The sequence below is a fragment of the Pleuronectes platessa genome, chromosome 16 (assembly GCF_947347685.1).
Source record: "Pleuronectes platessa chromosome 16, fPlePla1.1, whole genome shotgun sequence".
In the NCBI taxonomy this organism is placed as follows: Eukaryota; Metazoa; Chordata; class Actinopteri; order Pleuronectiformes; family Pleuronectidae; genus Pleuronectes; species Pleuronectes platessa.
Genome location: NC_070641.1, coordinates 1,756,831 through 1,781,950, shown reverse-complemented (window position 1 = coordinate 1,781,950; position 25,120 = coordinate 1,756,831). Strand labels below are relative to the sequence as shown.

Genomic DNA, 25,120 nt, shown 5'->3' with positions numbered 1-25,120 from the left:
TAGTTAGAAAAATGAGAGCGGCACGAAAAGCTCTCCGAGGAGCCTCGGAGAGGCACGGAGAGGGCGTTCCACGTTGGAGAGGGCGGTCCTATCTGTCCGTGTCCGTCAAAATGCAGAAGCATACATTGGCCTTAAGTATCGGGTGTCCGTGCTGACTGTGTGTGGAAGCTGGGGGGAAGCTAGCTGCCTCCGTGTAGCTTCAAGCTGTTGCAGCTGTTGAATTAGCAACGCAGTTTGGAAACAAGACCGGGGAACCGCTGCGTTAAGACACGATAACCAGTGTTGGGAGTAACGCAGTACAAAGTAACGCGTTACTGTAATTCCACTACTTTTAGCGGTAACGAGCATGTAACGAGGTATTTTTCTTAATCAAGTAACGCAGTTACAATTACTGAAATTTAAATGAGTTCGTTACTCGCGTTACTCTCTTTTGCAGGGGTGCCCAATACGTCGATCGCGATCTACCGGTCGACCGCGAAGGAAGTGTGGAACGATCGCACTGGACAAGAGGCAGTCATGAGGATGCTCCGGCGCACGTAACAGCTCTTTTTCTTTTTTTCGCCCCCCCCCCCCCGCCACATGGTCGAGCGTTTAGATTTCTCATCTGCTCTCTGTATCGCTCACGGCGGAGTTCCATCCCGATGCGCACACACACAGGTGGGCACACTCCCACCAGCGGACAGAGAGCTTCCGCGGCCCCCCCACCCAAAAAAAGCTGTAAACCTAGGGGAAACACTGACAGCGTTGGCGTGTGTATTAAATCTGTCCGCTCCGTGAGAGCTACAGGCAGGTACGCAAGGTGAGCCTGATTCTCTCTCCAAAGAGGAAATAGGCTCTCAGATCATAAGTTTGAGAAGCTTCTCCTCACTTTTATTTCATTGGGCCTAATGTGGTAAAACAAAACACTGTTAAATGACTGAGACAGTTATTTTGTATTAAGTTAAGTATTAAAAGGGATTTTTGTACTACTGCTTTATTTGAAGGCCTGTTGCCCTGTTGATTACAACAAATATGTTTATTGTGTTTAACTGTTCAGTACTATTCATATTCATTACATTTAAAAAGCAGACATAAAAGTAACTTAAAAGTTACTTTCCCTAGTAACTAATTACTTTTGATATACAGTAACTGGTGAAGTAATTCAATTACTTTTAGAAGTAGTAACTAGTAACTGTAACTAATTACTAATTTTCAGTAACTTGCCCAACACTGACGATAACATAAGCATTATGACCCGCTGGGTTTCACTTTATTTCAGCAAAACTGTCGCGTCATCAACAGCCCTTTTCTGTTGTCTGTGTGTGAGGAGCCGGGGGGACGTAAATAAACCAGCGTGGACTTCTTCTATATACCTCATGAGGTAGGCTTCTCTAAGCTCGACTTCCGTGGCGCCAACTACTGTTCTGGCGGTGAATTGTTTTCGGAACAAAAAGGCTCGTAGAACTATAAATCAAAAAGTGTCCGTCCGCTCCGTCCGTCCGTCCTTCCGCAACAGACTCGGAGAAGCATACAGAGGCCTTTATTCAGTGGCAGACTCCTGTTACTGTCATGCTCATCCAACAGGCTGAGGAGGTCCTTTGTCCCCAGGGCCATTCAGCTATATAACGCCACGCAGAAGAGGAGGGGGAGTGATCTTCCCTGCATGAGTCTACCTCAGTCTGCCCTCCCCTTCTCTACTCTTCTCTTCTCATCTCATCTCATTATTATAAACCAGCCCACTCTCCATCCCTTTACTGGCTATACTAGCCCCATGCACAGACTTTACCACTACATATTCCTAAATATATATTTTTTTTTTTTTCTGCTGTTTTTATACATTTTATATTTTGTTGTACTATCCAATCCCTTTACTGGCTATACTAGCCCCATGCACATACTTTACCACTACATATTCATATATATATATATATATATATATATATATATATATATATATATATATATATATATATATATGTTTTTCTGCAGTTTTTATATATATACATTTATATTTTATTGTACTATCCACTCCAGCAGCACAAGAACACTTTCCTACTGGACACTGACACAATCACATCATTGCATTCCATTCCTGTATCTGTAAATTTGTTCTCGCCGTATGTGATTTATGTATGTCAGTGATGTGTTAAGTGTACAAGCTACTGGATGATCTGAATTTCCCACGGGATTAATTAAGTATCCATCTATCTATCTATCTATCTATTTTTCTAATGGTACCATCCCATTCTCTTGGCTTTATTTTAAAATATTTACTTTAAGTTCTTGTCTGCCTGTTTACTAGCATTAAAACAATATGGAAAATGAAGAGGAGTGCCTTTTTTCTATTTGATTTTGTAATTATTAAAAACCGACTCAATTTCCAGTTTTATCACGAAAATATTACGTATTCAGTTTTTTTGATTAAAGATTATGTTTGATACCCGGGCCTTTTATTTACATCCTAAATTGGAATTTCGGATATTTGTTAGATGAAGTAGACAAACTTATCGCTGTAGTGTGAAACTACCTCCACAAGATGTCAGTAATATAATGTCAAGGATGTCACATGCCGCACTAACTCATAGAAGAAGAGTACCTTCAGCTAGCGATAACGCCAAATCGCTAACATTTTCGCTAGACTTGACTAAAAACAATAGTGAAAAGTCATCTTTAGGAAGACACGGTAACTGCTGCCAGCGGGTCATGCAGCTCTCTAAAAGGTAATGAGCCGTAAAGCTCCAGGGTCTCGGCTCAGCGGCGCCCACAAACTGCAGCCACAGTGGAACGACTGGGAGGCCAGGTTGGTGTTGGGCTCCGGGGGAGGCGGTATACTACTAAACGTTGACTCTCTGGGCCTGTGTCGTGTTGCTTTGTGAAGTTTTGGCCGCATGGGAAGAAATACTCTGTCTTTAAATATCATTACGTGCCCATGCATGTTCACCTGTACGCCTTTAAATCGTTTAATCGACGTGGCTCATCACGAAGTATAATGGAAGCCGAGCACTGGTCCTTTATGGACCGTTTCGAACACAGCTAACGCTAGCTAGCCTATAGCCTACATCTTAGCAGAGTGCTACTATCTCAGTAAATGCTCAGGATCAACAAAACACACGACAGCATTAACAAAGCTGTGAAGACTTTCTGTGAGCCCCATTGACTAAGTCAAATTAATAAATCTGAGGGTGATACGGATACTTGATGAACTGCTTTAGTCGTATGTGGGCTACGGTGCTAGTCTAGCCGTTACAATACAACCTGCGCTGGCTAACGAGAATTAGCAAGCACTTTTATAAATTTATCTAAAAACTTCTTTATTAGGTTTTACCAATATGCATTGTTCCGCTCGTGTCTAGTTTCCAAGTTCGCATCACACAATTACAAAAATCGACACAGCAGGCACCGAAGTAATAGTGTCCAGAGTTAGCATCACGTGTTAGCCCATTTCATGACACTCAAACATCAGATGTATGTCCAGTGTCCCTTCTTAACGGGGCAGCTGACCCAGGCTTGCTTTGTTTGTGGCAGTTTATTTCCCCAAAATAAACAAGACACATTGATCATTTGTTTGGCAACATTCTAAATGCCTCAGAACCACGCTGCATCTCCCTATTTTGATAACTGGGTGCTTGTGACAACAAAATTGCTTTTAATATTGAGTTGACATTATGGTCAAGTTTTGCTTGGCTACAATGTGAACCTGTGTAGGCCATTTTGACTTACCTGATGTAGGCAGCCACATGTACTGGTTTTATATTCAATATTGGGAATACTATTTGAAATCAACGGCGTGGGTACAGTCAAGGTAAAGGTGTAATCAAAATTAAAGATTACGCAAAGCTTTTTAACTTGCATGCAACAAATTTAAAAAAAGACAACGCTATGATCCAGCACTTTGGTAATCTGCTTATGCAAGTTAACACAATATGACTTTCAAAGTTGTTGGACCGCTTTGCAGTTAACACTACATGGTGACAGGGGGTCATTCTCGACACAGTCTTTCAAGAGCTGTTTTTAGAATTGTCTTCTGGAGGAACTACAGAGAATTGGATCAGGACTTTCTTCAGAGATTTCCTTTCACACATTAACAACACAGCGGGAGTTTCTCTGCTCAAGACACGTTTATAACAGCAAACATCACCACAAACTCTCGACATCTTTGTAGGTGTCCCAGTCTCTGGCGCTGCTTTTTTGTGCGAAAATGTTTGTTTTCTACTAGTTATTTTCATGTTTGCATCTGTCACATGTTGTAAATGTCATCAACATCCCCACTTGCTGAATTTGGCAGAGGATCTCCAGTGTTCTCACATCGGATCCTCCTGACTTTCTGCAGACTTTTTACTAGGTGTCCAGACGGAGAAATTCTGCAGAAACTCAGTAGACTCTCACTCGGACATTTGTGTTTACACATACAACTTCTCTGGAGAATGTTTGGACTTCAGTATGTGTCTGAACGCAGCTCAGGAGAAACCCTGACTAGAATGTCTGTCTGGCTTCTAAGCTACGTTATATCATGTAAACACACATGAAGAGAGATATTTTAGCTGATACAGACATGCACTGAACTCTGGATATACTCCTGAAATTATCCAGAGGTGGTGTATGTGAGATCGCAAATCAATTTTTCAAATGTGTCATTGGACATTCTCTGGAGTTTCTCTTGCTGACCCCCTAGTTAAACTTTGGATATTGAACGAGTGAGCCCTTGTACAGCTGGAGATTACCTGAAGGTTTCCCTGAAAGTGAGCAGGTGTGTTTGTTTTTTTTAAATACAAAACTGAAAATAAATAGACAAATACAATTTCTGAGGATGAAAATGTGTGGTGATACACAGAGTACAAGGATGTTTTTGATAAGATTAATCACATTCATCACAAAAAAAGGAAAATTTTAATAAATGAAACTTAGAGAAAGTCATATCCAATATGCCAGGGTGTTAACGCTTCATGTAAGGGCATGAATGCAGACTTGTGCATGTGTGTGAGGCTTTTTTGCATAGTATTTTTATTTTTTTTAAAAAAAAAAAAAAAAAAAAAACGACATTTTTGCAATTTCTAACCCATTAAGAGTTTTTTGATTTTCTCACTCTAGTTTAGGGTAGAGGATTTTCACACCTTGTGCAGATTGTTGTTAAATGGATAGTTTAATATCACACTGCTAGCAGAATAAGCCATGCTTTTGGGCAAGAGCTTGAGTGCGGTGTGTGTGTGGCTCTTCTATTCTCCAGAAGTGTTTTGTGGACTCAAACACTCTACCTACCCCTCCGTCAGTATAGTGGTGAATAGATTATGAGGGAATTTAAATTTACCTTTGAACTACCCTTAAAGCGCTATGTGGGGTAAACTTGTTAGTAAATGCAGAACTGGGTAGGGTTGTATTCAAGATGAACTTCTGGTAGTTAAATAATTTGCCAGGCTGATTGACTTTTTAGTATGTATGTACTGCTTAAATACACTCTAAACAATCAAACATTAAATTGTCCAGACTACCCCCCCCCCCCCCCCCCCCCCAAAAATAACCCGACTGTGAACTCAACCAGTTGGCAATTGACATTATATTCATCTACCAGCGTGTCCCAATCCTGATCTGTATTACAAACTTTAATTGCTACAATTTTGTCTGTAGTCTTGGTCATCCTCCTTATTACCTACGTGTCTAATCAATCAAATTTTATTTGTATAGCCCATATTCACAAATTACAATTTGTTTCATAGGGCTTTAACATGGTGAGACAAACTCTGTCCTTAACCCTCAGCAAGAGTAAGGAAAAACTACTTAAAACCCTTTTAACAGGGTAAAAATACGTAGAAACCTCAGAGAGAGCCACATGTGAGGGATCCCTCTCCCAGGACGGACAGACGTGCAATAGATGTCAAGTGTAGGAAAACATCATCAAGACATAAACATTTGAAGGATAACTTCAATACTATAAATCAAGCAGTCCTGCTGCAATCATAGTCCATGGTCAGCAGCCAGCAAGATAATGATCCAGCATCCAGGTAATAAATGCCCTATTATTATAATTGACTGAAGCAATATTCTGCAAGTGATGGGAATGCGAAAAAATGAAACAACACAGACTAAAAACTGAAGTTTTTTAAATATCCTCCCAGTAGTCCTAGAAATTGCATTGCAGTGCCTGCAGTTTGAAAAAGAAACGTCTTACAATGAAAATCGATGGGAGCGAGTCAGTGATTTTCAACCATGCTGAAATCACACCTGACTCTATTGAACAGGGCTCAACGCTGCAGCTGATTGGACTATGATATTCAGAGGCAGCAGGCAGGACAAACTGTCTTTCAGAATTTGTATAATTTTATACATTTTAGAAATAATAATGACCATTATATTATAATTAACTAAATTTATCACTATCACCTATCTTTCCTTTTTTTTCTTTGAAAGGGCGGCGGCCTATCGCCCCCGATTGGCCAGCTGCCCTGGTTTGAATTCAAAAGCGTGCATCATTTTCTTGATTTCCACAATTGCACTGTTGACTTTGTTTCTTGGAAAGCTGTCCTTATATATTTGAGCATCTCAGCACGTTGTCCCTCCCATTGCATCATGACCCTTTTCAACTGCTAATCTTCACTACTCAAATCAAACTCCTTGAACTTTTTGGATCAAAGTTTTTCTGTAATCAGAAAAATAACCTTGCGACTAACAAGTTCCAACTCTAGTTGACTGACTGACTGCTATAAAAGCTTCAAAAAAATCCTAAAGGTGTTGCTGCTTTGCTTTGATCGAACATGGATTGCACATCAGCCATAATTGGCAGAGGCTGCTGCCATGACAAAAGTATTTAAAAGAGCTTGTCAGGTCTCATCCTTGCAGAAGCTGTTTGGTGAGAGTCTTTTTGAAATTTGTCCCACACTCGAACACAACTGGCACAATTTCCCCATTGGATCACTATAGCTGATGATCCTGACATTTTCAATATGTGCTAAGTCAGGCCATTACAAATGACAATATCAGTTTACTGCCTGTTTGTTGAATTGTTGGTTTGATGTTCTTAAGTTCGTCATCTCATCTTGTTCACTATGTCCGTCTCTGCGACACTGCTATAATCACTGAGTGCGTGCTAGGGCAAGTTCAGTGTCAGCTTTTTTTTGTGTCTGTATGCGTACTTCTTTGTGTTTGCGCACATGCCAGCAGGAGATGAAAATGGGAGCAGATCATTGGGTGTTCAGAGACATATCTTAATTCTGTTTTTGGTTGCAAAATTCGGGGGAAATTCAAAGTTGGAAACTTTCCATGGGAATATACGGGAATTAACGGAAAATTGTGTGGGTAATTTATACTAACTGTATTTACCTTGTTCTATACAGACATAAATATAAACATTTGTTTTGTCATAGGCTGATTTGAGCCCTGAGGAAACTTTGGGCACTTGACTAAATGCTTCTGGATCTTTGTGTCATTCTTAACATAGGTCTTTGCACAGTATTTGCAAATACACACAGCCTTTCCTTCTACATTAGCTGGGGTGAAATGTCTCCACACATGAGAGAGTGCACGTGGAATTGTTCTGTAGAATAAGATGAGAAAAAAGCATGTAAAAAAAAAACTAATGCAATGTCAGAGATATAAATAGTTGGCAATTAGTTTAACAATTAGAACCGTCTTTAAAAATATTTTACAATTGATGGATAAATGAATAGAAAGAGGCTAGATGGACAGATGAACAATCCTCAATCAGCATGTTAATGTATTTTCCCCAGTAATATCATTGAAACTTACCTGACTATTCCTGCACACTACAGCAGGGCTATTGAGGCCTGCTGTAGTGTGAAGGATGCTGGGAATTATCTGCGCATGTGATGGAAAAATGCACAGTGGAGGGTTGAAATTCAACGTGCTGCATTCCATACATCTTTAAAATAGAGTTTCGAATGATGTTTTTATTGCTCAGCGTTTAATTTGCGTATATATTTTTTTCAAAACTCCCGAGCTGAATATTCCCATGGAAAGTTTCCGAAAATTTACCAAATATGTATTTGCAGGCAGTCTTGTGGGCCATAGAAACAGTCTTGTGGGCCATAGAAACTTTTAAAAGGGCTGTATCTGGCCCTCGGGCCTGTTAGTTGTTTAGGCCTCGTACACTGTTTACTTTTTGAGTGACTAGCATGTTGGACTCCTTTTTGTATCTATCGCTTCAAATTAAGCTCACCCCAGCATATCTTAAACTCTCATGGTTGTGGTTTTTAATCGCACACTGTGCTCCAAAAATATTTGTCCTATTTGCACACATCAATATTTAGGGGCATAAGTTACTCAAACCTTGCTGTGACTTCAGTTAAAAAATAAAATGTTTGCCTGTGTGTTTATCTATCATGTATTCAGAGTTGACAGCCTGTCATCCAGCCAGGACGGAGTGAGGTCCAAAGAACTTGGTTCAGAAGTGTTGTATGACGCATTACCCTCCAGCTGCCCTAAACTGCCTGCAGTGCCCAGTGATGCCTACAATGCTGAAGATCAATACCAGGAAGAAGGTGAGGCCTCTGGTAGCACCTTTTGCTCATGCGGAATTTCTTAGAAAACTAGCGCTTTTCACACATTGCTTTATTAAAGGTTCTGAAGGAGTAGAATTTAAGAATGTTGCTTAAAGGTTCTTTCCACCTCAACATTCAAACAGTATCCACTCGGTAACAAAATCTACTCGCCACTAAGCCGATGGAGGGGTGAGTGAAGAGTTTGAGTTAACAAAACACTTTTGGAGTGTTTGCAGCATTGCAGCCAAATGCAATACAATTGAAGTAACTGGTCACCCCTACTTCAAATGTAAAAAGACAATAGAAAAAAAAAACTAATATGCCGCGATACTGCCTCTTTGGTGTCATCTAAGTGTCTGTAAACCCCTTCAAATTGACTCGAAACGGTGCCATTTACACCACATTCAGTCTAAATGTCCTCTATTGGAAACTGCGGAGCTAGCAGAAGTAGTGATGCTACCACTCTCTCCAGAGGCAAATATCCTAGTACATTTAGGCTAAAAACATGGTATAAACAGAGGTGTCAAAAGTATTCCCATTCATTACTCAAGTAGAAGTACAGATACTGGGGTTTAAAAATACTTCTGTAGAAGTTGAAGTATCAACTCAAGCTTTTTACTTAAGTAAAAGTGTAAAAGTACTGGTTTCAAAACTACTTAAAGTATAAAAGTAAAAGTAATGTAAGGGGAATGTAAATACATTAAAGTACCATATGTGTACTACTGAGCATTAGCATGCGTTTCATGGAGTGGAAGACATGATAACTAGTTGCCAATAAGTATTGTAATAGTGCAAAAAGTCAAACTTCAGTGGAATGTTTTCAATAACCTTTATTGGAAGAGACCTGGAGACCTTTGGACTAAATCCTGTATGTACAACAAAACTACCGCTTTGTTCAGCCGCAAAAGCAGCAGGTTCTCAAAGTTATTTGAGCCTATGCATGCTCTACCTGGCCTGAAGATGAGCCCTGCAACACTCAACAGTCTTTCACAGGCTGCTGAGGCCCTGCCCTTTTTACACACTGCCCGTCGCTACTACCGATTGGATGGTTTAGTGAGGTCCTCGGATCGGCCCCGCCGGAGTCGTCGGTAACGGCCCTGGCGGAGCGCCGAGAAGACGATCAAACTTGACTATCTAGAGGAAGTAAAAGTCGTAACAAGGTTTCCGTAGGTGAAACTGCGGAAGGATCATTACCGGTATAGCCGGGTTCGACTACACGGCACCCAAACCCCCCCCACAGGGGCTCAGGGTCTCGCGCTGCGCCCCAGGGCCAGCGTGTCTCCCGAGGCCGGGGTTGTGTGTGGCACGCTAGTGCTCTCCCACCTACCCGAGGTGCATCTCTGGCTTTGCTCTCCTCCTTTTCGGAACCCTCCTTTGCGGTTGTGTGGCGGCCTCGGCCTGGCCGTCATCCTTTTTTTTTTTTTGTGTGTGTTTTTGAACGATGACAAACCGGAAAGAAAACAAGCCAAAATGAAATAGGAGTAACAAGGCTATTTTTAAAATGTAAGGAGTAGAAAGTACAGATATTTGCGTGAAAATGTAAGGAGTAGAAGTAAAAAGTCGTCTGAAAAATAAATACTCCAGTAAAGTATAGATACCCAAAATTTCTACTTAAGTAAGGTAACGAAGTATTTGACTTCGTTACTTGACACCTCTGGGTATAAATCATGTGGTTTTGAAGGAAAGACCTACCTTCACTCTCCCGACCCATCAAGGAGAAAGATGTCATACAACATGTTTTCACAAATGGAGGTTTGGAGATTAAAGTGTTGCTTGAAGCTGGCTTCAACTGTGAACTACCTGCTAGCTAGCCTTCGTGCCAGCTGAGAGTGTGCTGGTCTTCCGACTTCAAGAGTTGGCTTAGTCCAAAATAAGTTTTAAATAAACGCAACCAAAGCGTCTCAAAGAGAAGCCCAGACACTCAGGAAGTGAGATATTTTGCTCCTTTTTGCTTGTTGGTATGTCAGACATGCTTATGTCTATCAAAACCTTCTAACTCATGATTTAATCCAATGTGGTTTGTGTCCCTAAGGTGGATATGAAGCTGCTCAAGGTGCCTGTGATACTGCCTTTGGTTGGAAGTCGCTGGGGCAAGAGTTGAGGCCTAATGACTTGACAACGGATTTGACTCCTTTTCAGCATGGAAACCGTGCTGTAGCTTCAAAGGAAATGAGGAAATCACAGGGTAAGCTCTCTGACAAGTGGTCAACTTTCTTTAATATTACAGCAAGGGCAGCAGCACACAGATAGCATGGCATTCATTTGGAAAGTATTCCTCTCACTCTTGTTAGGCCTCATTCATAAATATCTTTGGCTCTTTTTTTAATTTTTATTATCAAGGAAGTTCTAAAGAGAACTCTCTGATTCATGACATGCTGTTAAACTGTTGTTTAAACTGTTTACCCATTATAATTATAATAATGAATCCTATTGTTTTTGTAAATTAAAAGTTTGTGCCAGTTGGATTCACTCGGTACAACACAAAGTATGGGATGTCCTGACTGAAGACACCTATGACTATGTATGTGTATAACACTCATCCTTCAGTTCTTACACTCTTCAACTCGCTAGCAGGGGCAATTTGGGGCTCAGTGTCTTTCCAAAGGACACTTCGACATGTAGACTGGGGAAGACTAGGACCGAACCGCCAACCGAACCGCCAACCGAACCGCCAACCGTCTGGTTAGAGGATGACCTCTATAACCCCTGAGCCACAGCTGCCTGTTGGCGCCATCTTTGGCTCTCGACACTGGAGAGGCAGGTTACATTTGTGGAGAAAGTGCTGGGGAGACCTGGCTTCATCTGACTCAGCCGACATGGAGCTAGCTGCTGCTAGATGGGCTTACCGAGTGGAGTGGGTTAGTGGGGTTTGAGCCTGATTCTTACATGACCAATGGGCAACCACAGCCGAAGCAAATGCCTCATCACAAAGATGATTTTATGCTAGATATTATTCAGACTTTTATGGTTTATCTGAGGACAACCAGTAGACCATTCTTTCCTCTGGACTGCCATACAGCTGACCAGCTGGAGGTGGATGGCGTTCTTCTCCACGGGCTCGAATACCATTGCGATTTGTGGGATGTTACCACCCTCCTGAGCCATCAACGGATAAGAACCGCCTGCTAATGCACCTCAATGTCTTTTTTGGAGCTGACATCAGCATGGGACACTGTCTACCTGCGTACAGGTGCCTGGCTATGGACAGGTTTCAGATTTGAATGGATCTGAGAAGACTTGGTTATTCAACTGCTCGCCTATGGAACCATCTCTAGCCACTTATTTGGTCCTGTCCCACAACCAGGGTGCAGGCTCCTCAAAGCACTGTTGATTCTCTGCTTTCCAGCTGAATAACATGTATCAAGTACAGGCTGGCACTGCTTGCGTACTTAGCAATGGATTTCAAGCATTTCTTAACAAATTGTTTGCACCTCTGAAAAATGGCAGCAGAGAAATCCGAAAAAATTCTATCTTGGACCTCCCAGTTTTTCAGTGGTTGACTGTTTCTCTGCATCTCCCTCTCTGCATTCATCACACAATGTTTATCCTCATAGTTGTGAAATTTCACCAGGACAGGCCATGGCTGACTTTAAGCCGCAATCTTGAAAACTTTGTCTGAGATATTAAACACATGTGAAAGAGGAGCACACTAATTAAACAAAAATGTTCATCATATTTAGGCTTTACATACTGATGTTAATTTAAAATGTGTTCAAAGCTTTAGCTTTTAGTTGAAATGTTCTGTCTAATTGTCGCCTATTCATTCTGGAAACACAGTTTATATCTCATTCTGAGACGAGCGCTGACCCAGGTAATGCAACTGCTCACACAGCACCTAGGTTGGGTCCATTTTAGAGCGGCTTATGTAGCATTTATATGTCTGAACCTTTCCGATCACAAGAGAAAACTATCATAGGCCCTTAAATGCTTGTGCTTCTTAAATATCCTTTTCAGTTTCTGTGATTTCTCTCTGTTCACACAGCACTGCAGTCTTATTTCCTTTTATGGGCAGTGGTGTTTACCAATGCAAATTAGAAACCTATGAAGACCTGGTATTCATCACTATAAGAACCCATTTCTGGAGTTAAAGAACGTGTCATGAATCTGATGTTGAGTTTTTATGGGAAAATTCTAAAGAACAAATTAAAGAAAGCTCTTGAGATATTGGTGAATGGGGCCCAATGTTTCTACTGAAGAGCTACAATAATTTCTGTCTGTCAGTTGCTACTCTATCAGTGTAAAAAACTGATGTTTGAAAGACTGAAGTAATGAACTTATTAGAAAGTTGACACCAGTGGATAAAGGTACGATCAAAGGAAAATTGTATCTTGCAGTTTTAAATGATGGACTACAATTTAATGCTGAATTTGAAATATTTCAAGATTGGAACCAAAAAATTGAACCTCAAAAATCATACTATGTATGTGCTTAGATTTACCAGTGAGAATGTAAAGGCATTCAAATATATCTAGACTTCAATGCAGTGGTTGTTTAAATACATTAGTGGCTTTAAACACAAACTTAAAATGATCGTGATCACAAAGATTTGTCTTACAAATCTGGAGATCCTGGTTAATACACCCTTATGAAAAACTTCAATCAAACCCAGGTTGAATAGGAATTCAGGCTTGATTGCAACTACTGGTGAGACACAATAATAACATCACATTAATCAACTCATCTACTAACCATTGTACGGATTGAGGTGTGGCTGAAGTGTTTCTGGAGTTTCAGGGATAAAAAGCATTGCAGCAAAATCCAACACAATTGAAATATTGGTGACTCCTCCAAAAGTTAAAAACAACATAAACAAAAAACATAAAATGCCTCCATGCTGCTTCTGTTGGGTCATCTAAGTGTCCCTAAGCCCCGACATTCAAATTAAACTCGAAACAAGGTCGTATACACCATGTTTTTAGCCCTGATGTCCCCTGATATACATTTTTAGGATGAAGTATCCATTTAAATCCTTGTACTGAAAACAAGATGACAATGGCTCGAGTGCGCCCATAGTTAAAAAATGTATTGGAAAGCTTTACAAAAACCTAAGGTAAGAATGTAGGACTGTCCTTATGGAAAAACACCAGGTTACGGCTGGGTGATGCAATGCTACACATTAAGGATGAGCATCTGAAAATTCCCATGGCAGCATGTGATGGAATAGAAAATCAGTGGAGTGACTGATGTGGTGTTCCTGACATGAAGCATTGTTGTTACAGACAGATGTGCTCACTCAGAGGAGTCTCGGCTGGCCAACATCCTGCGCCGCATCTCCAGGGAGGACGATCGTGACCGCAGGCTGGCCACCCTCAAACAGCTGAAGGAGTTCATCAACCATGGAGAGAGCAAAGTGGTCAGTCAGGAATCAGTGCTTCATAAACCCCCGAGTTAATTAACCAACTAGAAAAAAGAAACTTCAAACATGCTCATAACAAACCCATGTTGCATGCTTTGCCGGCAACCTGTGTGGGATACTGTTGCTCACTGCTATTGATACTGGACAATTTTGGCCATGAGCTTTACTCCAAGGTAATCAACTGTGGATTTTATAGTCCAGGCAAAGTAACTCGTTTTGGAGCCAAAAAACTTAGCTAATTGTAAAATAAACTTTTTCAGCATAGATCATTTCTTTGAGGTGTCCAGAACAACATACTAACAGTCTTAAGAAATCCTAGTTGAGGAAATATGTTTAAATCTCATCAATGTGTGCCAATAAGGCCAGTCAACAATACACCCCAATGGGGCAATGTTTTTCCTTTATCCCATCAAAATGAAACTTTACACAATGAAAGTACACATGAAAAGTAAAATTTGTGTTACAAGTTTCTTTGAAAATGAATTTGAATATGCAAATGAGCTATACACTAATCGAATATGCCCAAAATACACCCAAATAGGCTAAAATGTTTCCTTTACTCCTACCACAATAAAACTTTACATGGTAAAAGTGTACATGAAAAGTAACTTTGTATTACAAGTTTCTTTTGATATGAATTTGAATATGCACATGTGCTCCACACTTATTGAATATGTCATCATTTGCATAGGCAGAAACACCATTCATATGTATGACAAATACTTCGGTCCAATCTTCATCCAATCATCCTACTGCCAATGGGTGATGGCTTAGCTGCTTTTAGACTGGCCTCTAACCTGAAAACTGCCTGGCTTGGTAGTACCTGCCAGGGGTATAAACCCTGCCGGTTTAAGGCCAGCGCATGCTTCTGCGTTTTCACGGGCAAGCAAGAGCCCTTCTGGGCCCCTTACGTGTTCATGTATCCCTTCTTGCGTGCATCGCCCAATTTTTCTAATTATGGGGCAAAGCTCCGCGAGCCTCACGCAGCCCGCAAGGCTGTGATTGGTCTGCTAACTACATCCTTTTCGGAGTCGCATTTCCGGTTTCGTGCCACATAATACCGGCAGAAACAACGGAAGATTTAGAAGAACGAATATGGACCAAATGGAAGAGCGTTTGGCAGAAGAGATCCGAAAGTATGATCACTTGTATAACCCGTCACTGACTGGCGGATTTGTCCGCCAGAAAAAGGCTATGAGAAGCAGCAGTGGCTTCTTTCTTCGACTAAGAAGAAAGAAGGCGTCTCTAAAGTCGTCTTCGACAAAACACGTTACTCCGCCTAGTTTTCTGGCGGTGAATTGCTTTGCAACACGCGCAATCCTTGGGGAAGCATGAATGACAACGAGTCCTTCGCAACAGCGGCGTGAAAAGCCGCAGTTGCAAAAGCATGCGCCGGCCTCTAGTCTTCAGGGTCAGGGAGGCACACAAGCCTCCCCACCATGAAAGAATAAGGAGTGACACTAGCTTTCTCGAACAAGCTAAGGTGTCCAGCCAGTCACAGGAAAATGTGGGAAAAGGTACCATCATTGCAGCAGGTGAAAAAGCTCTAGTGTCACTGTATAGGGGCGAAAAAGATGAATCACTGGATATGTTGAGATACAGGCGATTCTGTGATAAAGTAACTCAGAACTCATCTCCAGTGGAGTCTCAAACTCTCCCTCCGACGTCAACGGCTGCAAAGTTTCATAGTCTTCGGGTCTTTTACCAAATGATGGAGTGGAAAGGGGGAAGTGAATGTATGGACCCAAAAGACTGCCTCCGTGACCCTGAAGATTATACCGGCGGGGGTTATACCCATGGCAGGTACTACCAAGCCAGGCAGTTTCTGCCTATGCAAATTATGACATATTCAATGAGTGTGGAGCTCATGTGCATATTCAAATTCATTTCAAAAGAATCTTGTAATACAAAAAAAGTTAGTTTTCATGTAGACTTTTACCATGTAAAGTTGTAATGTGGTAGGAGTAAAGGAAAAATGTAAGCCTATTTGAGTGTATTTTGGGCATATTTGATTAGTGTATAGCTCATTTGCATATTACAATTCATTTTCAAAGAAACTTGTAACACAAAACATTTTACTTTTCATGTGTATTTTCATTGTGTAAAGTTCAACTTAATAGGGATAAAGGAAAATCATAGCCCCATTGGGGTGTATTGTTGCCTGGCCTTATTGGCCCACATTGATGAAAATTAAACATATTTCCTTAACTAGGATTTCTTAGGACTTTTAGTGTGTTGTTCTGGACACCTCATAGAAATGATCTATGCTGACATTTTTTTTATACAATTAGTCGGTCGTAAAACGTTACTTTGCCTGGACTATTTACTGATAATTAAAATTTCACATGGTAATACTATCCATCAGGAATGTTACCGTGGTTAATTGTCAAACTGGTTACCCTTGCATCCCTAATCACTGTTGCAAATAATGTTCATGATCAGTCATTGAAAATGCACACATTCTGCTAAATCTTTACCTTATTTATTGTCTTGGGTTGTGCATTCCCAATTGACCAATTGCCAATTCAAATTGCTGAGTAATTACATCAATCCCTGTTGTCATTTCAACAAAAGACAACTGTAACTGGTTTATCTGATAACACAAGTGCAGAGTTTCCAACCTAGTAGGGCGGCTGTTAATGTGTTTTTTTATATGGGCTTACCTTTTTCTTAAGGAGAACAATTGCTCCTACAATTAAATATTATCAAAGCAGAAAGAAATTAAGGTGCACAATGAACACCACCTTGATCTGACCTAAGAGATGATCTCCCACTCAAATTGCATTTGTTGGAACTAAAGAAACACTCTAAAACCATTGTTCAACGAAAGTAGTAGTTGCTCTCTCAGAAACCCTCTTTGACAAGTACTTACTATGGCGTGCATTCATATAGAACACACTGTTTAGTATAAGGTTATTATGCAGGCTGGGAAAAAAAACAATACATTTAGCACCACTGTAAAATGAAATTGTAAGGCTGAAGATGATACAAATGAAATTTGTTGAATTAGAAGCAAAGTAGTGCCAAACACTTCACTGTCCTAATTTTGTATTTTCTCTCACATAGACCCTGGTGAAACAGTTGGACAACATCCTCAGCATCTTGAATGACATATTGAATGAGAGGTAAGAGGAAACTGTGTGCTGTGGTTTACTGACTTGTGGAACGCTCGCCGTCAAACTGGAAGGAAATGTCTATCCAGATGGTTCAACAGTCCAGGCTTTAGAAATGGAAAGGTTAATACCTGCTTGAGTTAGGATATGCTGCAATTTTCCATCAGCCACTGTCTTCTTAAAAAAAATACTTTCAACAATGTATTCGATAGGGCTCCGCGATTAGTCGACGTCATCGATGATGTCGACGCATTCAGCGTCGACATAAATATTTTTAATCGACGCATCTTTTTTTTTGTTTTATGAATTTACCTTTTCGATTTCTAAAATGTTTCATTTCAATTCATTAAAACAAATGTTCTTCTTCACCGGAAGCTGAAGCGCCGTGCTATTCTCAAGCGCCTGGCTGTTCACACGGGTCAGCGATTCTGCTTTCTCCGCTTGTTGTTGTATGTAGCCCGTGTACTGGTTTCGGAGTAAATGATGATGGTCTTCATAGCCCCCCCACCCATCTCTTTCTCTCTCTGTCTATCTGCTTGTAGTGGATGGGCAAAGGGGTACATTTAATTATGTGATTGGGGAAATTTGTCATTCATATCGTTTAAAATAATTTTTCTGTGTGTTTCCTTCCGGCGAGCGGAAAAAATACACTGTTGTATCGTTCAATGTCATTCACAACAGTTGATTGGCATGTAGGTTTAGCTAATAGCAAGCCCCTATGTTGGTATGTTGTGGACCAATAGGATGAGGCAATGAATGTGGGGGGCGGGGTCAGACACGGAAGTGAGGTACCGAATAAAGATGTACACAGTCTGTCTCACGTATATGGGATTACAAACATGTAGAGCGGCAAAATATTCACTCAGAATTTTTCCACTCTTTGTGCTTATAATCCAGGGGGGGGGTGTTTGAGTGTATTCGTGGGTGTTTTTTGTGTGTTTTTTGTGAGCGAGCCATTTAAGAGAAGTATCAGCCATTATTTGGTGATAAGTGTTGATATTGTGGCAGATATTCACTTGGACTCTTGAATTGATTCGATTTTGGTGGTCAAAGGTCACAGTGACTTCTCAAAACACATTTCTGTCAAGGAATACTTTCAAATTTGGCACAAACATTCAATTGCACTCAAGGATTTAATCACTTTATTAAAGGAAGCAAACGGTCAACCAAAATTTATGTTGCCCACCAGTGTCTGCCATCTAACGTGGTCTCTTTGCCTATGTTCTTGATGTGTGTAGCAGTAAGCTCCTGTGGGAGTTGCGACAGGAAGCAGCAGCTTGCCTTGGGCTCCTCTGCACAGTGCTCAGCTACGAGGCTGAGCGCATCTTCAAGTGGCTCTTCATCAAGTTAACCTCAAGCGGCCGTGACGAGGTTAAGTTGTTGTACCTGGTGGCAGCACAGCGTGCTTTGGAGGCTGCTGGAGAGAGGAAGGCCTTCTCTCATGTCATGCAGGTAATGTATACAGAGACTTCAATTTTTGTACAACTCTGGACTGAGCTGTGTTTCAAAAGCATTTTTAGACTTGAGATCTCGTTTTTCATAGACTTATTTTATTATAAATAACTCATCCCATGGAAGGTTGCGTTTTGTAATGCTCCAACTCTAGTAAATCTGTTATTGAGTTTTACCAGGTTACAGGCACCAGATTCCTTAAAACCCATCTTGGTAGTGAAGAGAAAGGAAATTGGGAATTGTGTTCTGTCTGGTGCCTGGTAGGTGGGTAATTTTCTTGACTGAGTGTGTCATGTGTCTCAGCTGGTGATGAGCAACCTGCAGTCCATCCTGGAAAATGTGGACACACCAGAGCTGCTTTGTCAAAGTGTAAAGTGTATTCTTCAGGTGGCTCGCTGCTACCCCCATGTCTTCAGCACCAACTTCAGGGTGAGTGTTTCAGCAGCGAGTGGTTATTTTTGAATGTTTGTTTAAAGCTCACTGTCCAACAAAGGATGAACTTAGCCAATACCAGTTCCCATGTCATTTGATGTTTGCTGCTTCCACAGGACACAGTGGACATCTTGGTGGGCTGGCATATTGACCACACACAGAGGCAAGCACTCACTCAGCAAGTCTCAGGTCAGTTTGATTTTATGTGGGCACTCTAAGGTTTTCTAAATTTTTCTCTGGTGTTTGGATTGCATGCTAGTAATTGTCTTGTAATTCAGTGCAAGGTGGTAAATATTTGTTTGCCACAAACATCTTCCGCTTCAAATTTCACAAACTTGTTTATGTCTAAGTTGCTGAATTAAAACCTACTCTAAAACCTAAGAATTGTATGAAAACAACCACGTAAAAACTGAGGGTTGCGTGAGACTCTAGAGATTATGAGACATGTAATGTATCTAGGGTTAGGGTTAGATACAAGTGATTATCAGTTTCTGTGAAGAGTAACGAAGTTGAGCAGACACACACACACACACGCCTTCACACAGAAGTTTTTTTCCTTCGATTACGAAGCAACGCAGTGTTTTAACTTCATTGTTGCAGAACAAGCGATGCCCCGGAACATAAAAATTAGTTCAGCGGGTTTTTATAAAAACGATTCCTAAATGCGAGTCATTAGAGTACCTCAGTCACTTGTTGAACTGTGGAGTAATGCGCCTCAGTCCAGTGGCCCTGCTCAGGGGGGCCAGGCGGGGCCACCTTGATACAGTAAAGGCTATAATCTGAGTTTGTCATTTTAAGCCCAAAGTGCAGCACACAAATCTAAACTGAATGATTGTTAAATAAGTATGGCGAGTGCACTGACCACAGACATATACCTTTGTAGCCTGATTTTTTTTAATTGTCGAAACCTTATCATAGGGCTGCTCGATAGATAGAAATTTTATCGCGATTACGATTATGGGGTCAAACGATCTCCAAACTACTATAATCAAGTTGAAATGATTATTTGGCATTTTTTTCGAAAGTGACGCGCATTCGCAATTCAGTCCTTCCCCCAAAGCATTCAGCGGCCCAGCTGACTGGCTCTCACTCTCAAGCAGCAGTACAGTGAAGGAGGCGAGTTGGTGCGTGTGGTGATCGGCGCTGAAAAAAACAGCGCGATTGGAAAATCAGGGATGGCAGCAGCAGACCATGTAGCGATTCTCAAGCGCGCTCCTGCCTGGCTGTTCAGACCGGTCAGACCGGACCCGCATTTATCCGCGCCAGCCAATGTTAGGGTTGCCATCATTAAGGGCTTAAATAACCAGGCACCGATATCCTGGTTTCACGGAGGATTAAGACACAAAGCCCTCATCAGTGTTTACCGGAAATGATAGCATACCGGAATAAAGCATAGACTTCAGAATAAGGGCACATATTAATAATCGTTTAAATAATCGTGATTTTGATATTGTCCAAAAATAATCGTGATTATGATTTTTTTCCATAATCTAGCAGCCCTACCTTATCAGGAAATTACGGCAGAATTGTATAACCATAACAGAGTTCATGTTTGTTTGACAAACCGATTAATTGATGAAAAAGCAGCAATGTGCAGTTATATAGAAAATTTTGTATGTGATTCATCGGAAGGCATCGAATCGTTGACTGCTGAATCCTAATGGAATCGTTGGGCCAGAGAAGATGCACATCTCTACTAATATCACAACATCTCTAGTAATTAGCTCCAAATTCACCATGGATTAGAATTACTGAGTACGGAGCTGCTCTGGCTCATAAAACAAATTAGTGCTGAAAAATAAACAAGCCCATACATTCACTCACTGCTCAAAGTTCACAGTAAGTCAGCTGTTATATGGGTCTGTTAATGTACAGGATTTTTCTTACTGTCAGCAAGTTATCCAATAGACCTCCGTGTAAATGGCGATATATCAACATCTTGTTTCTCTATGGTGATGAGGGACATACTATTAAAGGTACTTTAGTTCATGTTGTTTGGGTTATTGGGATTCAAAGTGTCAACTTACCACCTTTTTTCTTTTTACCAAAAGCAAGTCTTGTCTCGTGTCTTTGCAAGCGTCTGATTTATATTTGTGCAGAATGTCTGTTCATAATAGGCAACACTGAGTATACAGCTCAAAGATGTTTGCAGAAGTAGTGGTGCGGCCTATATTCGCCCTCTTACTGCCATCGGAGCATTGGTAATTAACTTGACTTTCACCGAACAGGTACTGAGTTACTGACCATGATACTGACATGATTCTGAGTTACAGAGAGACTGTACTGGTGATTGAAATTTATAAAAGCTATTTAGCTGGATGTCTTCTGTAACAGAAGGTTATATTAAATAAAGTTTAGTTAAACTAAAGATTGTTTCATAAATCTGAAGATCTATCTGAAAGATAATAGTGATAAGGGGCTGAAATAATTTAAAGTAGTGCTTTTTAAATAACGATTTTATTATTTTCCTGGCACAAAAGGGTGAATGAATAAAAAAATAAACAAGTATCGGCTAGATTGTTGTTTTAAACTTTGGTATCGGCCAAGAATTTCCGTATCGCTGTGTATAAGGATTGTTTCTCATATTGAGTGAACTTGTAATATGAGATGAAAGTGTAATTTCAGACAGTGTATATGCAGTGATATTTGGGACTTTTCCTGGTGGTCTTTCTACATGAGAATTTCCTGGTGTCATCTTCTCTGACTGGGCTCACTAGCCACTCATAACCAAGTCAGTTCATGTATGTTAAAATTAAAGAAGGATGCATAAGGACAACACAGCAATGACTATACATCTAACCAACCACACCTTGTCACCATCACCACAATTTTTCAACTTTTGTCAGAAGTTTATTTTGTTACTGCTCTCCCATGTATGCTGCCTATGGATACCAGACTTTAATTCATTGATGTATCATCTTAGGGGTACCAATACCTCAAATTTAATCTCACAAAGGTGTTAAATATAGGCCCTTTTAAGAGCATAAGGACAGTGCAGAGGTTTTCATCTGCCATTCTTCTCTTCCTTTCCGTTTAGGCTGGTTACAAAGTCTGGAGCAATTCTGGGTGGCAGACTTGACCTTTTCCACCACCCTGCTGGGACAGTTCTTGGAGGACATGGAGGCATATGCAGAGGTGAAGTTAGTCTTAAAGCAAAATCCACGCTGAATTGCAGCCATGCCAAAGCATGCTAATAATAGATTGATCAAACAGTGTCTATTGATTGATTATTTTGTCCAAATATATTTACAATAGTGATGCACCGATTTATCGGTCGAAGGAACCATTTCAACTTGCGGAAAAAGGGGTATAATATGTCTCTGTTAAATAAAGTTTAGTTAAATCAAAGATTGTTTCATAAATCTGATTCAATTTGTGCTCATTAAAAGATAAGAGTGATGAAGGGCTGACATTTTTTTAAATAGTGCTTTTTAAATAATTTAATTATTTTTCTGGCACAAAAGGGTGAATGAATAACAACAAAAAGAAAATAAACAAATATCGGTATCGGCTATCGGCCAGATTGTTATTTTAAAAATATTGGTATCGGCCAAAAATTTCAATATCGGTGCATCCCTAGTAGTTTTCAGTAGGAGCAAGTCTTCATTTGTGATTAAAATGCCCATATCAAGCTTATAGTAGTTTTCACTTTCCTTTAGGATGTAAAAGCTTTTATGTGCATGAGGTTGCTCTGTCAAGTTACTAAATTCAATGTCTGCTGCAAAGTCATTCTGTGTTACAGAATATGCCTAATCTGTACTGCTGGCCTTTTTCAAAAAGTATGTACAGGCCACTTTATTAGGCACACCTGTTCAATTGCTTGTTAACAAAAATAGCTAGCCAATCACATGGCAGCAACTCAATGCATTTAGGCTTCTAGACTTGGTGAAGACTGCTTGCTGAGACTTGCTGAAGTTCAAACCGAGCATCAGTATAGGAAAGAAAGGGGATTTAAGTGACTTTGAACGTAGTTATTGGTGCCAGACAAGCTGGTCTGAGTATTTCAGAAAGTGTTGATCTACTGGGATTTTCACACGCAACCATCTCTAGAGTTTACGGAGAATGGTCTGAAAAAGAGAAAATATCCAGTCAGTGGCACGGTGCCCCTCCTGTCAGCCATGAAAAGGAAACTGAGGCTTCAATTCGCACAGGCTCACCAAAATTGGACAATAGAACATTGGAAAAAACGTTGCATGGTCTGATGAGTGTTGATTTCAGCTGCGACATTCAGATGGTAGGGTCAGAATTTGGCGTAAACGACATGAAAGCATGGATCCATCCTGCCTTGTATCCATCCTGCTTTGTATCAACGGTTCAGTTCGGTCCAAGCCGGTACAAGCAAGGTGGACCTTCTAAAATGGCCGGTGAATGTATGTCACAGAGTTACCAGCTGGTTTGACACGTAAACCTATTCTAGACCCCAAACCAAAATGCAAAAAAATACACTACAAAAAGATTTTCAAGGAATCGTTTTTAAACTATCTTCTTTAACAATTAAATGTGGCAGTATATACTGTGTAAGTGATTAACTGAGTTGACTGATTCTCCTGTTTAGGATTTGAGCCATGTGGTGTCAGGCGAGGTACTGGATGAAGACATCCCCCCTCCCTCAGTGTCTCTACCTAAGCTGGCAGCACTACTCAGGGTTTTCAGTACAGTGGTCCGCAGCATTGGAGAGCGATTCAGCCCCTTCAGAGGTCCACCCATCACTGAAGTCTACGTCACAGATGTAAGAGGCACTTAAAGAAAACCAGACGGAGGGCTGAGCAGTGTTTCTTCTTTGTAATTTAATCTGTATTCATTTTTTAAATATGTACAGATATAATTAAGCAAATCCGTTTTACTCAATGAAAATTAAAAATATAGTCACTGTAGAGACAAATGAAGTGTAAAAATAATAGGACACCATGAATCAATAATTGGGGTAGGACAAACACAAAAACAACCAAAACAGTCTCCCCATAAGATCAAGCAGTGTATTAGTGACTAATCTGAGACACAAACACTACTGTGTTCTGGACAAGATGTAATAATAAGTTCAGCTCAATGGAAAGCTACGAGAGTTGCACAGTATCACAACATATACAAAAAAAATTGACTTTGTTTTAAGGGTGTTCCAATCCGGGGTTTTGAGCTGATCGCGAGTCTATGGCCCTGTTTACGCCCGATTAACACGTCTTGGGTGATTAATTGTAATCGAATTTCTCTTCGCAGCTCCAGTTTTGTCATATTAAACTCCTGTATCAGCACCACTTTTCACCTGCACTGTCAGCAGCTGCATGAGTGACGCTTTGCAGGTTTTTTATAACTGAACTTTATGAGCAAGACACAACTTAACCTCTCTTTTATATCACAGACTATTTTCAGGATCAGTTCTTGTAAAAAAACTAACCACCTAAGTTAGAATACAAACTATTTACTGGAAAAAATTACGAGTGAGCTATCTCAATTCCCTCCGATCTCTGTTGATAATTGCCCTTCATTTGTTTTGCCTCATTTGATGGTCTCCGCTGATAGGCGTTTATAGAGATTGCAGATCAAACTAATTAGAGGAATTATTGGCGGCCGATCAATCGGAGCACCCTTACCTTGCTTTTAAATTAAGAAATTAAAAGGCATTTTATGCTCATACTTTGAACAACTGTATTAACAATCAAATTTTTTGATGATCTTTACTCCTGCAAGTCTTAGAAGATAGAATTATCCCTGAGTTGAATTGGGAATCATAAATATTAGTGCCCCATTGCTTTTTATATTACTGAAGGATGTATTATAGGCCAATTATTTTTATTTATTTTTGTCATCAATGTTGGGCCAAATGTAGGCTGCATGTGAACCGCATGAGTGATCTGCTCGTTCCGTTTGCATTGCCTAATTAACCTGTAGTGGCTCTACGGGTGTGCTAATAAAAGTTCCGGGTGAAAAGAAACAAACAATAACACATTTCAGTCACCTTTTTGTTTATCGACCAAAAATAAATCATCATCCTAATAGTGTCCTTAATTTATTCACAAGTTAACATTTCACATCAGTTAAATTATTTATTTTCACCCGAACTTAAACTTACCTAGGAATGCAAAGCAGCATTTTGGGCCCGAGAACTTGCCAACTCGGGATGGATACGGCCGTGGGGGAGGGCGGTCGTGACCGGGCGAAACGGTTCTGTGTTGCGTTTATTTTGTGCACAGCGGGAAGGATAAATGCGTCGCTTCCTGTGTCCGTCGAGCGCCGCCGGTCCACGCCCACTAATCACGCATTATGGTCCACACCATCAAGTGCAGAACTCATGGTAAAAGTTT

At 40.5% G+C, this 25,120-nt stretch overlaps 1 protein-coding gene across 1 annotated transcript in view; it reads left to right on the top strand.

Moving 5' to 3' along the window:
- The first annotated feature begins 2,542 nt into the window (after positions 1 to 2,542).
- Positions 2,543 to 25,120, top strand: part of smg1 (SMG1 nonsense mediated mRNA decay associated PI3K related kinase) — a 105,114-nt gene continuing 82,536 nt past the window's right edge. The window contains 10 exon segments of the mRNA XM_053444066.1: positions 2,543 to 2,779; positions 8,320 to 8,468; positions 10,501 to 10,653; positions 13,688 to 13,821; positions 16,891 to 16,949; positions 18,176 to 18,389; positions 18,693 to 18,818; positions 18,938 to 19,010; positions 21,859 to 21,956; positions 23,377 to 23,550. Coding sequence (XP_053300041.1) covers positions 2,703 to 2,779; positions 8,320 to 8,468; positions 10,501 to 10,653; positions 13,688 to 13,821; positions 16,891 to 16,949; positions 18,176 to 18,389; positions 18,693 to 18,818; positions 18,938 to 19,010; positions 21,859 to 21,956; positions 23,377 to 23,550 — 1,257 coding nt within the window. The 5' untranslated portion in view covers positions 2,543 to 2,702.